General features: G+C 41.0%; 1 protein-coding gene across 2 annotated transcripts in view; it reads right to left on the bottom strand.

Moving 5' to 3' along the window:
• TTC21A (tetratricopeptide repeat domain 21A) overlaps positions 1–13,739 on the bottom strand; it is a 32,323-nt gene that overhangs the window by 5,826 nt on the left and 12,758 nt on the right. For both annotated transcript variants that reach the window (XM_081931478.1, XM_081931479.1), the window contains exons 11-23: positions 12,380–12,577; positions 11,352–11,481; positions 10,069–10,226; positions 9,680–9,892; positions 7,928–8,166; positions 6,160–6,232; positions 5,785–5,895; positions 4,155–4,293; positions 2,985–3,091; positions 2,460–2,648; positions 1,699–1,809; positions 421–502; positions 4–154 (exon numbers count right to left, since the gene is read on the bottom strand). In XM_081931478.1, the coding sequence (XP_081787604.1) occupies positions 4–154; positions 421–502; positions 1,699–1,809; positions 2,460–2,648; positions 2,985–3,091; positions 4,155–4,293; positions 5,785–5,895; positions 6,160–6,232; positions 7,928–8,166; positions 9,680–9,892; positions 10,069–10,226; positions 11,352–11,481; positions 12,380–12,577 (1,901 nt within the window). The remainder of the gene's footprint in view (positions 1–3; positions 155–420; positions 503–1,698; positions 1,810–2,459; positions 2,649–2,984; positions 3,092–4,154; positions 4,294–5,784; positions 5,896–6,159; positions 6,233–7,927; positions 8,167–9,679; positions 9,893–10,068; positions 10,227–11,351; positions 11,482–12,379; positions 12,578–13,739) is intronic.

The raw sequence follows: 13,739 nt of genomic DNA, 5'->3' as shown, positions 1-13,739 counted from the left end.
TACCAGCAATAAAGTCCCATGCAGTAGTTATAACCGGGATCCAAAGCTGTTCGAGACGATTTTCTCTTGGCCAGTTCAAAAAAGTGTGTTGCTTCATCAAGTTTACCACTTCTTCTCAGTAAGTCAATCAAATTCTCCATGACCAAGAAGTTATCTAAAAGCACACAATTTTAAAAATATGTATTTCCAACTTATTTCACAGATAATTTGTTCACATATAAGAGTCTGAAAGAAGAAACACTCTTCTGTTGAGAAATGAAGAAACAAACCTGCATTTTGTCATGCACCCATCCAGACACACAGACACCCTTTCATCAAAATGCTCCTGTTTACTGTATTTATCTCATGAGATGCTTTAGAGGCCCTTTTTATGCCCCCCCCCCAAAAAAACCCCTCCAGTATATAAATGCTACAAAATACCTGGAGATTTCTCCAGAACATTCCGGTACAGACTTATAGCTTCTTCATATGCCTCTTTTCTGAACATAAGGTTGGCCATCATCTAGAAAAGGAACAGGTACGTATTTCACACTCAGACCAAATGGTATCAATGCTTCAGAAAGGGCCAGATTTTTGACTTTTCACAAGTCATAAATACGTTTATGAAAATCCAGCCTTCCAGGATGGAGATGGAACAATGAGGACTCTTAATCTTAGCCCTGTGTTAGTATCAGGGTGATTCAAGGGATTGAGGGATGATTCAAATGTGATCAATTTCTTACATGGACAGCATTTCTCGACTGTAAAACAAGTGAAAACCATACACATTCACATGTGACAGGTTCCACTGCTTATACACATATTTCACTGCTTATACACATAGTATGCATGCACAACATACCCAGGAAAATATGAATGTTGTCACAAAACATGAAATAGCTCAGTTGTTTAGAACACAGTGCTCAAAATGCCAAGGTTGCTGGTTCTGTCCCCATATGAGGCAGCTGCATATTTGGTTGGACTAGATGATACGCAGGGTCCCTTCCAATTCTACAAGTCCATGATTCTATGTGGTTTGTATTTTTTCCCCAACGCATATGCTATCAAAGTAAGTACAGTAGTTCATCGTGTTTACAAAGGCCCTACGTTCCCATGCATATGTGTGACAGACTTGACCATGTTTATTTATGCTTGTCTGTATGTATTAATTTCTTTTTCCCCACTCATTGCCCTTATGATCTGAAAGTGTATTTCTATAACTCCATCTGCAATCTCCATCCTTAGCTGCTGATTGGCAACCCACCAATAAGTCTTCTCTGACCCACCATTTTCATACATGAGGGACAATACAAAATCAAATTAAATATCTTTTTGGGCAGCGATTTTCTTCAGTAGTGGTTCCCTACATTGTTAAAGGCCTTTCCCAAAGCAAACTCTGATATAAAATAGCTCCTTCTGCTCTTTAAAGCACCTGTAATAGATGCATGAGGTGCAGTATCCAGGAAGGGGAAGCACTGTTTGGTATCTGAAAGACATGACAATGTTTGAGCATGCTCTGTGTCACTAATATGTTAGTCAAAATTGTGTAGTTTAAGACTGATGTGAATCCTCCTATCCCTTCCACACAGTTGCATAGGTGTGTAGAAACAATTGGGCTTTACTTCAGAAGCATTTCAAAACCCTTCCTACCTGGTGGCTCATATATACAGTACACCAGCAAAGCTTAAGTTTAGTGGAAGAAAGAATAACAGTGTTTACCATTGTTCCAATTTCATTGCTCTCGTCATCTTGAAGCAGGAGTGTACAATAATGCTCACACTGCTCTGTATCTTCTTGCATCAAATACAGCTGAGCTAATTCCAACATTATCTGAAAATAAAATGGAAAAGTATTTTAAGCAGCAATGGATCTTTGGTAATGATCATTTTGGTACTGATAATTGTGGCAGATGTTTGTAGTCCTCATTCCATAGAACTCACTCCGTCTATAAAATGGGTTTTTTTAAATAAAAAAAAAAGGACAGATAACTGGTGATCGGTATCAGTGGGCCTCATCATGCCAGTATCAGCCCATTTGCCAGAGCACCCAACATCTGATGCTCTCTGGGTGGTCACTGGAGGGACTGGACTAGACTGCAGGGCCCTGGACTTAGGTCTGAAGGCTTAGGCCTCACTGTTTAGAATTTGCACCTTCAATCCTATGTAATCCAATTTTCCCTGTTTTTGATCCACTAACATGTTTTGAATACACACAATAGGACTTTGTTGTAAATTGCTTTGAGTTGCCTTTGGGAAGAAAAATCAACCAATACGTTTAATAAATAACAAGATGAATCCTAGTCTCTTTGAAAGTTGAGGCATAGATAAGCCTTGTTAAGTGATCTGGAGCATGCAGAATGAAATGAATCAAACATTTGTTTATTGCAATATACCCAACAACCAGAAAGGCTGGGTAGGCAACGTTTTACTCAACCTTAGTACAGACATTCCTTTCAGTTGGAGACTGAATATCATGTTTACCTTACTATCAGTTGGAACGCAGGATAGAGCTTCCGTGTAGTACTTCAAAGCTTTTTCATATTCCTTCTCTGCTTGGTAGAACTTGGCAAACTGTACACAGATCATTAACAACACCTGTTTCTGGGAAGGAATCAATTCAGGCTGCTCTACACGGACACGCTTCAGTATCCTTTGCTGGATGTCATATGCCTTAAAAATGAACAAATATACCAAGTGAAAGCATTGTGGGGTATACCCATCCTAGCATCTTTATTAGATATTGTATACAAGAGTGAGGACTGCTGAATAAGCATTCTATTTAGTGCTTTGTACTACTTCCAGTTGGTCTACTTCTGTATCTGAAGTATACTGTAAGTTACACAGTCTTTAAACTGTATTAGAATTAGTTAATTAGTATAAAAAGTTTCTACTTAATTCAAACTTGGGTTAAAAACCCAAGTCTATTTATTATTTATATTTATTTCAGAAACCACTTTAGAATCATCCCCAGGAGTACATGAGGCTTATACAACATTGGTTTGCTACCATGTTCAGAGTATCCAGAACAACTTCTCCTCTTTTAGTTGTCTCACAAATCTTTGCTAGTAACATCAGGTTCCTAACATCCTTCTTCATTGATGGCAGATCGTCAACTGCAAAATTAAACAAAGCAATCATTATTTTATACCAGTATGGTGTTTCGACCATCAGTAAAACACTGGCTATGATTTTCTGCAGTGTAAAAGTTTAATGACCAACAATACTCCTAGGTAAGGGACGCGGGTGGCGCTGTGGGTAAAACCTCAGCGCCTAGGACTTGCCTATCGCATGGTAGGCGGTTCGAATCCCCGTAGCGGGGTGAGCTCCCATCGTTCGGTCCCAGCTCCTGCCTACCTAGTAGTTCGAAAGCACAGTTAAGTGCAAGTAGATAAATAGGTACCGCTTTCTAGCGGGAAGGTAAACGGCATTCCGTGTGCTGCGCTGGTGCTGGCTCGCCAGAGCAGCTTGGTCATGCTGGCCACGTGACCCGGAAGTGTTTGCGGACAGCGCTAGCTTCCGCAGAGTGAGATGAGCGCACAACCCTAGAGTCTGTCAAGACTGGCCCGTACGGGCAGGGGTACCTTTACCTTTACCTTACTCCTAGGTAGTAGCTAGAAAGAAAAACATTTTACTGGAATTGTTATGATTTAAGGGCTGGACAAGTAATTTTGTACAGATGTGCTGAAAGAACTGGTGAGAACTTAGGAAGCTGAACTGATATTGCCTTGGAACATAGGAGCCAACTCCTAGGGGCTGAGGAGTCTTTGCCCCCCAATAAAATATTTGAGGGGGCTGTCACCACAAAGTTGATGGGCATTGCCATTCAAATGGTGTGTTCTCTCTAGAGGATACTTGCATCATTAGCATTTGACTGGTGTCAGGCATACCCAAAAAGTAGTAATACCACACACAGTGACATGAATTATTATTCATCCCTTGTGGAACAAGTGTTAACACACTGCTCTGCAAACAGTAGGGTTGTTTAATATCTGGTCATAAACAAGTAGCCAATCAGGATCTTTCAATGTGGCAGCACTAGGGTGTCATTTCGCTGGGGCTGTTCCTCTCCAAATGTCTAGGCATGCAGAAAATATGTTTATGCTTTAAGTCAAGATGAAAGCTCCAGTGGAAGATTCCCAAAAAAGAGAGAGAGAGAGAGAGAGAGAGAGACGTTACCAGGGTCATGATCTAGTGCTTGGTTTAGAACTTTCTCTGCTTTGCCAAATTTTTTGAGCTTCAACAGGAGATCGGCAAGATCATGGCACAAGAAGTCCTGCTCACTCATTTTTAGAGCAACTTCATAGTAATTGACAGCCTGAAATAAATTAGTACATGTGAACAGATAATAATAATAATAATAATAATAATAATAATAATAATAATAATAATAATAATAATTTATTATTTATACCCCGCCCATCTGGCTGGGCCTCCCCAGCCACTCTGGGCGGCTTCCATAAAAACCAAAAATACAGTAAAATCACACGTTAAAAACTTCCCTGAACAGGGCTGCCTTAAGATGTCTTCTGAATGTCAGGTAGTTGTTTATTGCTTTGACATCTGCTGGAAGGGCGTTCCACAGGGTGGGCGCCACTACCGAGAAGGCCCTCTGCCTGGTTCCCTGTAGCTTTGCTTCTCGCAATGAGGGAACCGCCAGAAGGCCCTCGGCGCTGGACCTCAGCGTCCGGGCAGAATGATGGGGGTGGAGACGCTCCTTCAGGTATACTGGACCGAGGCCGTTTAGGGCTTTAAAGGTCAGCACCAACACTTTGAATTGTGCTCGGAAACATACTGGGAGCCAATGTAGGTCTTGGCGGCCGCTCCCAGTCACCAGTCTAGCTGCCGCATTCTGGATTAGTTGTAGTTTCGAGTCACCTTCAAAGGTAGCCCCACGTAGAGTGCATTGCAGTAGTCCAAGCGGGAGATAACCAGAGCATGCACCACTCCGGCGAGACAGTCCGCAGGCAGATAGGGTCTCAGCCTACGTACCAGATGGAGCTGGTAAACAGCTGCCCTGGACACATATTTGACCTGTGCCTCCATGGACAGCTGTGAGTCCAAAATGACTCCCAGGCTGCGCACCTGGTCCTTCAGGGGCACAGTTACCCCATTCAGGACCAGGGAATCCTCCACACCTGCCCGCCTCCTGTCCCCCAGAAACAGTACTTCTGTCTTGTCAGGATTCAACCTCAATCTGTTAGCCGCCATCCATCCTCCAACCGCCTCCAGATTAACTTCAACTATGAGTTACAAATGAAACACATATTTTGTGATATTTGCAAGTCTTAGAGCTGTGCTGCTTATACTGGTTTGTTACATTCTGCTGCAGATTTAACGTTCTCCAATGTAAGAAAAACTTCCTGCATGGGGGAAAAAAATAATATCAGGGAGAGGGCTAGGTTAAAATACATCTCCCTGATAGGCTTTTTAAAATGGGGAAGCATTCAAACACACAGCCACCAACCACTAGCCTGATAAGACAAAGCCCAGTAAGAGCTATACCAAATTCTTCTGTTTGTGTAGCTTAGATCTATTTTTTCTTTTCTTTTGAAACTGAGTAGACATCCCCATTTGTCTCCTGGGATACACATACATAGTTGAATCAATGTATAAATTCCTTACTTGGCACCTTGGAACTCTGAAACCAAGCAGACTGATCCCAGGCCATGTCTCAAAATACACATCTGAATACAGACTGCTGTAAAAACTCTATTCGTTGGACGGATCAAGAGAACACACCAGGCTGCTTGCTTCCCTGGCTTGGACCTGAACAATTTTTAGCAAAAAAACCCATCTATTTCTCAACCTTGTTATACTGATGGGTGGACACGAAAGCTTTCCCAATTTTCCTTGCTACTGTTGCATCCAAAGGATTCTTCTTCTGAGCTGCTTCATAAACTTCCAAAGCTTTCTCAGGCTATAATAAGTGACAGAAAAATTGCAGTTATTTTTGTAATATTAATATAGTTATTTTTGGAGTTTTTTTGTTTGGTGTTCTTCAGTGATGAGTAGATTGATCCTATGCATGTTTACTTGCAAGTCAGGCCTACTGAGTTCAATAGGTATAACTGTCAAGTAAAAATGCACAGGACTACATTCTTAGTTCAATTTCAATTGGGAGTTGGGGTAGCATTTTAGTTTTTTTAGGTATAAAATTTGCATTTTATCACTGTACACTAACCTCTTGAATATTCATGTAGGCATCCCCCAAGAGAAGGCTTGTATGAGGACTTGGCATATTTTCACACAACTCACTAGATTAAAAAACGGAATGTCATTTAAGAAATGACAAACAGACTCAGTATACACAAGGTGATTTTAGAGCTTCACACTTTTAAATTGGCACAGCAGCCTTATCTGTAGTAGTCCCTAAAATGGATACAACTACAGATTATGAACCCCCAAACAACACCAGAATAAAGCCAGTGAATTACCCTTCAAACATAACCTGGTTTGCAGGATCAGATATATGCGAGGTCACTTTGTACCACATCCTGAGGAAGTGAGCAACTGGTGCTCCACTTATAGTACATTAAAGCCTCATTCATACCTGCATATGCATAATTCCACTTCTCTACACCTGGTGAATGTCTGCTGAATATGTGAACTGACTCTGGGGGAAAGTGTTATGTTTAAGGTCATACAAAAATGATCAAAGGGCTGCAACACCTCCCCTTTGAGATCTTCCAACATTTGGGGCTTTGTAGTTTTGAGGGGAAAGAATGAAGATGGGTATATGATAGAGGTACTGTACTCTTTTCAGCACCAGCTAAAAACATTCTTGTTTCGAGAAGTCTACTCAGATGCTAACAAAGTTGAGGTGAATATTAAACTGCTTTAGTATTTTCATTTTTATACATTTTAAGTATATTTTTCTTTATTTTCTTTGTTTTACCTTTTTGTAAACTGCTTTGAGAGTGTGTGTTTTTATTTACAATCAAGCAGTGTATAAACTTTATAAAATTTTAAAAAAATGATAGAGGGGTATAAAATTACACATGGTTTGGAGAAAGAAGGTAGAGATATTTTTTTTTTATTCCTCTTTAATTAATACTAGAACCAATGATCATCCAATAAAGCAAGATATTGTAAGAGTAAAAAAGCACATATTCCTGTTTCCCGAGTGCTAAGAGCTCCTAGCAATGGTGCTGAATCAGAAGAAGGCGTCTTTGAAAACTAAGCAGATGGGGGCTTTCCTCCCCAATACATTACTGTGTTAGGAATAGAGGTTTGCCTGAAGAACAGATAATGTTTTTCCTCTTCATCACACATACTCTCCAACATTTCTCCACTGAAAACAGGGACGTCCCATTCCATAATGATAATTTTACTATTTGTACCAAACCATCTGACTGGGCTGCCCCAGCCACTCTGGATGGCTTCCAACATATATAAAAACATAATAAAACATTTTCTAAAACCGTCCTGACACAGGATTGCCTTCAGATGGCCTGAGGGTCAGATAACTCCATACCCTCCAACATTTCTCCAGTGAAAATAGGGATGATCTAAGGAAAAGCAGGACATTCCGGGAGCAAATCAGAAACTGGGGTGGCTTCTCTAAATCAGGATGTCACTGGAAAATAGGGACACTTGGAGGGTCTGTATCACAGTGCTGTACTTGGAGAAGGAAAATCTGTCCCCCCAACAGAGTGGTTTGATGGGGAAGAATCGCCCCCTGCTACACTACTGTTTGAAAGAAGGATGAGGCTGTGGGGCTGTCTGAGTGAATGTGGTCTGTGTGTATTAGCCATGCCCATCACTGGCATGTGATCCTCAGAGCAGTGGCTAACTTTGCAGGCCTTGCACTGCAAAGGTTAGGCACCTCTGTTCTAAAAGGTTCTGATAGTCTCTCAAATAATCCTTGCTCTGATGCTGCTCTGGATTCATTCCTGCCCCTCAAGCAAAATATGAAAAAGAATACTTGCAAAAAGCAAAATTAACATTACCAATAGCATCCAATATACAGTCTCTTATCCTTTCGAACTTGAAGGTATATCTGAGCCATTTTTTCCTTAACCTCAGTGTAATACGGCTGGCATGGTGTGACATTCCTCAGCATAGTTAGGGCTGAATCAACTTCCCCTTTGCTGAGAGCCAAATCTACATTAGCAACCATGACGCGGGTTTCTTCTGATGTCCCATTAAATTCAATAATGGCATCTTGCATTATCTTAGTAGCTTCATGCTAGAATGTTAAAACAATACATGGAAATTCTTCAAAAACTTAAATGCTACATAGAAAAGGTAACGCTACTGCTGCGAACAATAATAATAATAATAATAGGAATTAACATTTATATAGCAGTTTTTGAACACTCAAAACCCTCCATATACATTAATCTCAGTCAACTTTACAACAGCTCTGTAAAGCAGATCAGTATTTCTATCACCATATTGCAGAGAACTGAAGCTGAGAGTGGTTTGATGAATGAGTTCATGAAAGGCAAAAATTTGAACTGGAGACTTCCTGGTTCAAACCTCAGTTTTACCTATTATTTTAATCATTGTATTCCTTATACAGTGGTACCTCCGGTTAAGTACTTAATTCGTTCAGGAGGTCCATTCTTAACCTGAAACTGTTCTTAACCTGAAGCACCACTTTAGCTAATGGGGCCTCTTGCTGCCGCTGCGCCACTGGAGCCCGATTTCTGTTCTCATCCTGAAGCAAAGTTCTTAACCTGAGGCACTAGTTCTGGGTTAGCGGAGTCTGTAACCTGAAGCATATGTAACCTGAAACGTATGTAACCCGAGGTACCACTGTATGCTTTCCCCTAATACAAGGCAAATTACTGATCTATTTGAGTTCCATGAACAAAGACTCAAATATTCAGAAAAAAATCATTTGACTCCCTCGCATGATGGTGGACTCTCTTTCATTGGAGGTTTTTAAGCAGAGGTTGGATGGCCACCTGTCATGGATGCTTTAGTTGAGATTCCTGCATTGTAAAGGTAAAGGGACCCCTGACTGTTAGGTCCAGTAACGGATGACTCTGGGGTTGCGGTGCTCATCTCGCTTTAATGCCCGAGGGAGCCGGCGTACAGCTTCCGGGTCATGTGGCCAGCATGACTAAGCTGCTTCTGGCGAACCAGAGCAGCACACAGAAACGCCATTTACCTTCCCGCTGGAGCGGTACCTATTTATCTACTTGCACTGCGTTCTTTCGAACTGCTAGGTAGGCAGGAGCAGGGACCGAGCAACGGGAGCTCACCCCGTCACAGGGATTTGAACCGCGACCTTCTGATTGGCAAGCCTTAGGCTCTGTGGTTTAACCCACAGCGCCACCCGCGTCCCATCTCCTGCACTGTAGCAATCTGCAATTGTATGGTTCTATCTAAATTGCTGCCTTTTGAAATGGGAGTTCCAAAAGACAATGGTATAATGCGCTGCCTGACGCAAGTCCTTCCCATTGTGTCCTGAATCCGCTACCAATGAATGGGCTCAGGACAGATCAGCCCATTAGGTTTTGAATAAAACTGCAGGATCTGATTCAACCTCTAGCAGAAATCATTTCCAATAATCTTCCCTTCAAATAACATCTGAAGTTATGTAATTGCTACTTTCTCCAGTTTATTTTTGACCAGTTTGTTTTTAAATTGAGTGAGTTCATCAGGTTTGCTCTTTACCCCAGAGGGTCTTGCTTCCTTTAAAAATATTAGACATTGAATTTACTGAGCAGATAATATATAGAACTTCTTACCAGTTCCCCGTTGAATCGAAGAGCTTCAGCGAGTTCCAGATAGATGGAGACTTGTTCACTTATAACTATACGGGGGCCCTGGCCTTTCTTAGCTTCCCCTTTCATTTGAGGTAAACTGATAAGCATTTTTAAGACTTTTATGGCTTCAGGATACTCTCCAGCTTTATTCAGTGCTCTAGCCCTGATGAAGTGATACCATGGAGAATCACGAAGCTGCCCAAAATATGAAAAAAGTGACATTAGTAAGAACATCCAATGCAAACTTCATCCTAATTTTTTTTTTTTTTTTTGCATGTGTGCTGGTCACATGCATGTAGAGTAACAAGGAAAAGGCTTGTAAGCTTGGTACTCACAAGCATTTACATTGTTCCTTTTGGGCTCCATCTTACCTGAAAATTGTAGCTGACTCCTATTTCAAGTGAATGCACACATTCTTTGATGTTTCCTTGAGAGAGGTGGATCTGGGCCATAAGAAGATTGGCATCTGTTGATGTCGGATCCAATTCTAAACAACGTTGCAGAGTACCCTGGGCAGTTTCTAGTTCTCCTGCAAAATAGCCTAACATGTTGTTTTGCTCTCAACATGCCATTTTTTTACAAAAACCAAGTTATACTTTACTTAATCTTATGTAGGCCTTCCTGAGTAAGCACAACAGTTTACTAACTTGATCCCATGCTATTCAGTGTGGTTAAGGTGAAGACAGATGGAATATTTTTGGAGCAGTAATGAACAATGGTGATTACAATATGTACTGTTTCGTCTGCTGAGATCTGAAAACTTGGTTCTCCACGTCTGTAGCAATTTCAGTTTCAATTAGAGTAAAAACAACTGTGAAAGGTGTATTGCAGATCAATGGTCCATCTAGCTCAGTACTGTCTACACCAGGCTTCTTCAACCTTGGCCCTTCAGATGTTTTGAGACTACAGTTCTCATCATCCCTGACCACTGGTCCTGCTAGCTAGGGATCATGGGAGTTGTAGGCCAAAAACATCTGGAGGGCCGAGGTTGAGGAAGCCTGGTCTATGCTAACTGGCAGCAGCTCTTCAGGGTTTAAGATAGAGTTTCCCCCTCAGGTATTGAACCTTATGCATACAAAGCAGATGTTCTACCACTGAGCTACAGTCCTTACCCAAATGGCATACATAAATACCAGATTAGCTGGTATGACATGCAAATTGCAAAGATGGGTTCACACCCTGAGTGCTCTTTTAAATACTGTCTTCTTCATATTTATATTTATTGTTTGTGTGAATTGAGATTTGTGCTATCTTCCCTCCAGTAGTGCAAGGTGAGCTGTGAGCTCAGTTGGGAACTGGACCAACCCCTCATTTTTAATGTGGTTTTGCTCTCTTGGGGATTGTATAGTGTATAGCTCTGACTCTTCCCCTTTGTCTTTGATCTTTGTATCCCCAAGTCAAGGATCAGAAGCATTATTGCTTCTTAGCTTAATAAGAAGCTTGGACTTTTTAATTCAGTTGCAGTTAAATTGTTTTAAACTGTTTGTAATATTGTGTTTTAATTGCTGTAACCCACCCAAGGAACTTAAGGTGAAGGGCGGGAAACAACAATAATAGTTAAAAAGCTTATTCTCTGAAAGCAACTCCCAGCAACCTAAAATCCATAAGCATTTTTTACTTTTTTTCTTGAGTAGACACTCAGAACTCAATTTACCTGATAAATATTTAACCTGTGCCATTAGATAAAGAGGCTCAATCATTCCAGGGGTGGCTTTCACTAGTGGATTCAAAATTATAGTTACTTGCTTAAGAAGTGAAGATAAAACCTGACCTGGTAACCGAGGCTACGGAGAGAATGTGAAATTGCATTATTTTCCAGAAAAATAAAATACAGGGTAAAATTGATGTATTTGGTAAACAATCCCCAAGTCTAGCCCAGGGGTCATGGTACTTATGAACTTCAATCTCTATGAATATATCTGAGTGCTTATGGGAACATTTATATAGTTCCTTCTGCTGCTATCAGTAATTGTTATGTAGTGATTTGTTATGAGTTATTGTGTTGTCATTTTTAAAGGGCTGTGCCTTTTTACAGATTCTTTTTAGCTTTATTTTTGTTGTAAACCACCCTGTGGTTTGTGAGAAGGGTAGTATATAAAGAATCTAAGTAAATAATTCTGGGCACCCCACAACTGCTTGGGCGAAGTGGGGAGAAACAGCGGGGCAGATGGAATGCAGCCAGCCAAGGAAACAGAAATCTCACAAGCATCAGACTGGGAAAGATGCAGTTTTTACCTTCTGCTTACTGAGAGAAGTGGTGCTTCTATTAATCCTAGCACAGTCTGCCTGCCTCACGCTGGTAAACAGAGAGAGGTTACAGTGCTCATGGTCAGGATTTTGGTTGTTGTGGGACTGAGGAAGCTTTCTTTGCAAGTGTCTGCCTCTCGCAGCTCCACAAATAACTCTGCTCTGGTACAGTCTACTTTTGTAGTGTTTGTACAATCTTGCTTTGCGTAGCATCCTGAAATGGTTTTACATTACTGACAAGAACAGGATAATTTTAGGTGTACCTGAAAAATAAGCAGGATGGTACCCCACACAATCACATCCTACTTCAAACACTGACTATAATTCTCCAGCTCTCTCCTCACAAGGAAATCCTTCATGTAAAAGGCTGCCACCTTTCAACCCCAATAAATCCTACTATTTAGCAAATGGGGAGTGCAAAACTCAAGCTTCTACCTGCTTGGGACAGAAGACCAAATATTCTTTCACAATTTCAATCATAAACATTGGGTTCAGCTTTTCATAGTATTCAATGCTTAGAGGAAGTCCATGCAAAGCAGAACAATGAAGTTCTGCAGCTTCGTTGAGAAAGGCACAGGCAGCCTGATCATTGTTTTTCCTTGAAGCAATCACACCTTGAAGATAAGCTAGAAGCTGTGAGAAAAAAGCACACAGAATTTTTAATGAACAAGAGATTTGGTTTAAGATCAACCCAAAGTTTCCCTTTAGATAATCTATTAGAATCAGTGCAGAACTGCAGATGTACAATTAAACCAGGCTTTGGGAACTGGGAGGGCAGGTTCATCTTTCTCCTACTTCATGTGTGGAGAGGACCCAACCCTTCTCTTTCCGCTTAGGTTGATGTGTGGCCATCATTAGCTCAGGCTGGATTTTAACTCAGGAAGCACCTAAACTTGTTTTGTTAAACTAGTTTCAATCATGGTCCTCAAAATGAATTAAAAGCATCCCTGCGTTCTTCTGATCAAGGTTGGCAAAGACTGTAAAGGGAGATAATAGACACTTCCCAGTCCTTAGAAGCTGATATATTTTACATCCACACAATCATATATGGCGAAGTCATGCAAAAGTGCTAAACAGCAAATATACTTATGGATTTATCATTATGCACATAAATGCATTTATTGTACAGCAGCCCACAGTGCCACCTAAGATGCAGAAATTATTGTGTGACAAGAGTACAATTTGATGGATTGCAAAGCAGGCATTGTATCCATCCAAAAATAGCAGAGAATCCCTTTGCCACTAAATGTTATGGGGAAATTACAACTCTAACAATGTACTGGGAAGACTAGCTGAGTGGCATATTTTCTCTAAAAGAAGCCAGGGATGAGAACAAGATCATTCCCTGCCCCACCAATTAGGGCATTCTAGCATTCCTTTACATCATGCTGCATTTCAGCAAACTAATGTGAAGAGGTGCTGGGAACAAATGCAGTATAAAATAGTTATACATATGATCTCCCCTATGGTAGGACTTCTGAGCACAGCCAACAAGAAGAGCGCTGAAATGCAATTGAACATACTTCTACCTAATAAAACTGGTAACCTGAGGTAGGTGGGGATTAACATGACCAGTGGCATTCTTTGGCCAAATTCATCCCAGGGTCAGTTAGCTGCCAACCCTTCTGAAATTTTTGGAGCCTAGCAATATTAAGCAGGGTGGAAAATACAGTAGAAGAGACTGAAGTGACCACCACCTGAAGAAACACACAATTACATGGGGTTGGGCAGGTGTTCACCTGCATTTGACAATTCATGGTAAGCATATACATAAGAAATCAAAGGAAATAAGTGT

This window comes from Podarcis melisellensis (assembly GCF_964234715.1).
Source record: "Podarcis melisellensis genome assembly, chromosome: 12".
Lineage (NCBI taxonomy): Eukaryota > Metazoa > Chordata > Lepidosauria > Squamata > Lacertidae > Podarcis > Podarcis melisellensis.
The sequence above is the reverse complement of the archived record's forward strand: the minus strand, read 5'-3'. Positions and strand labels throughout refer to the sequence as shown.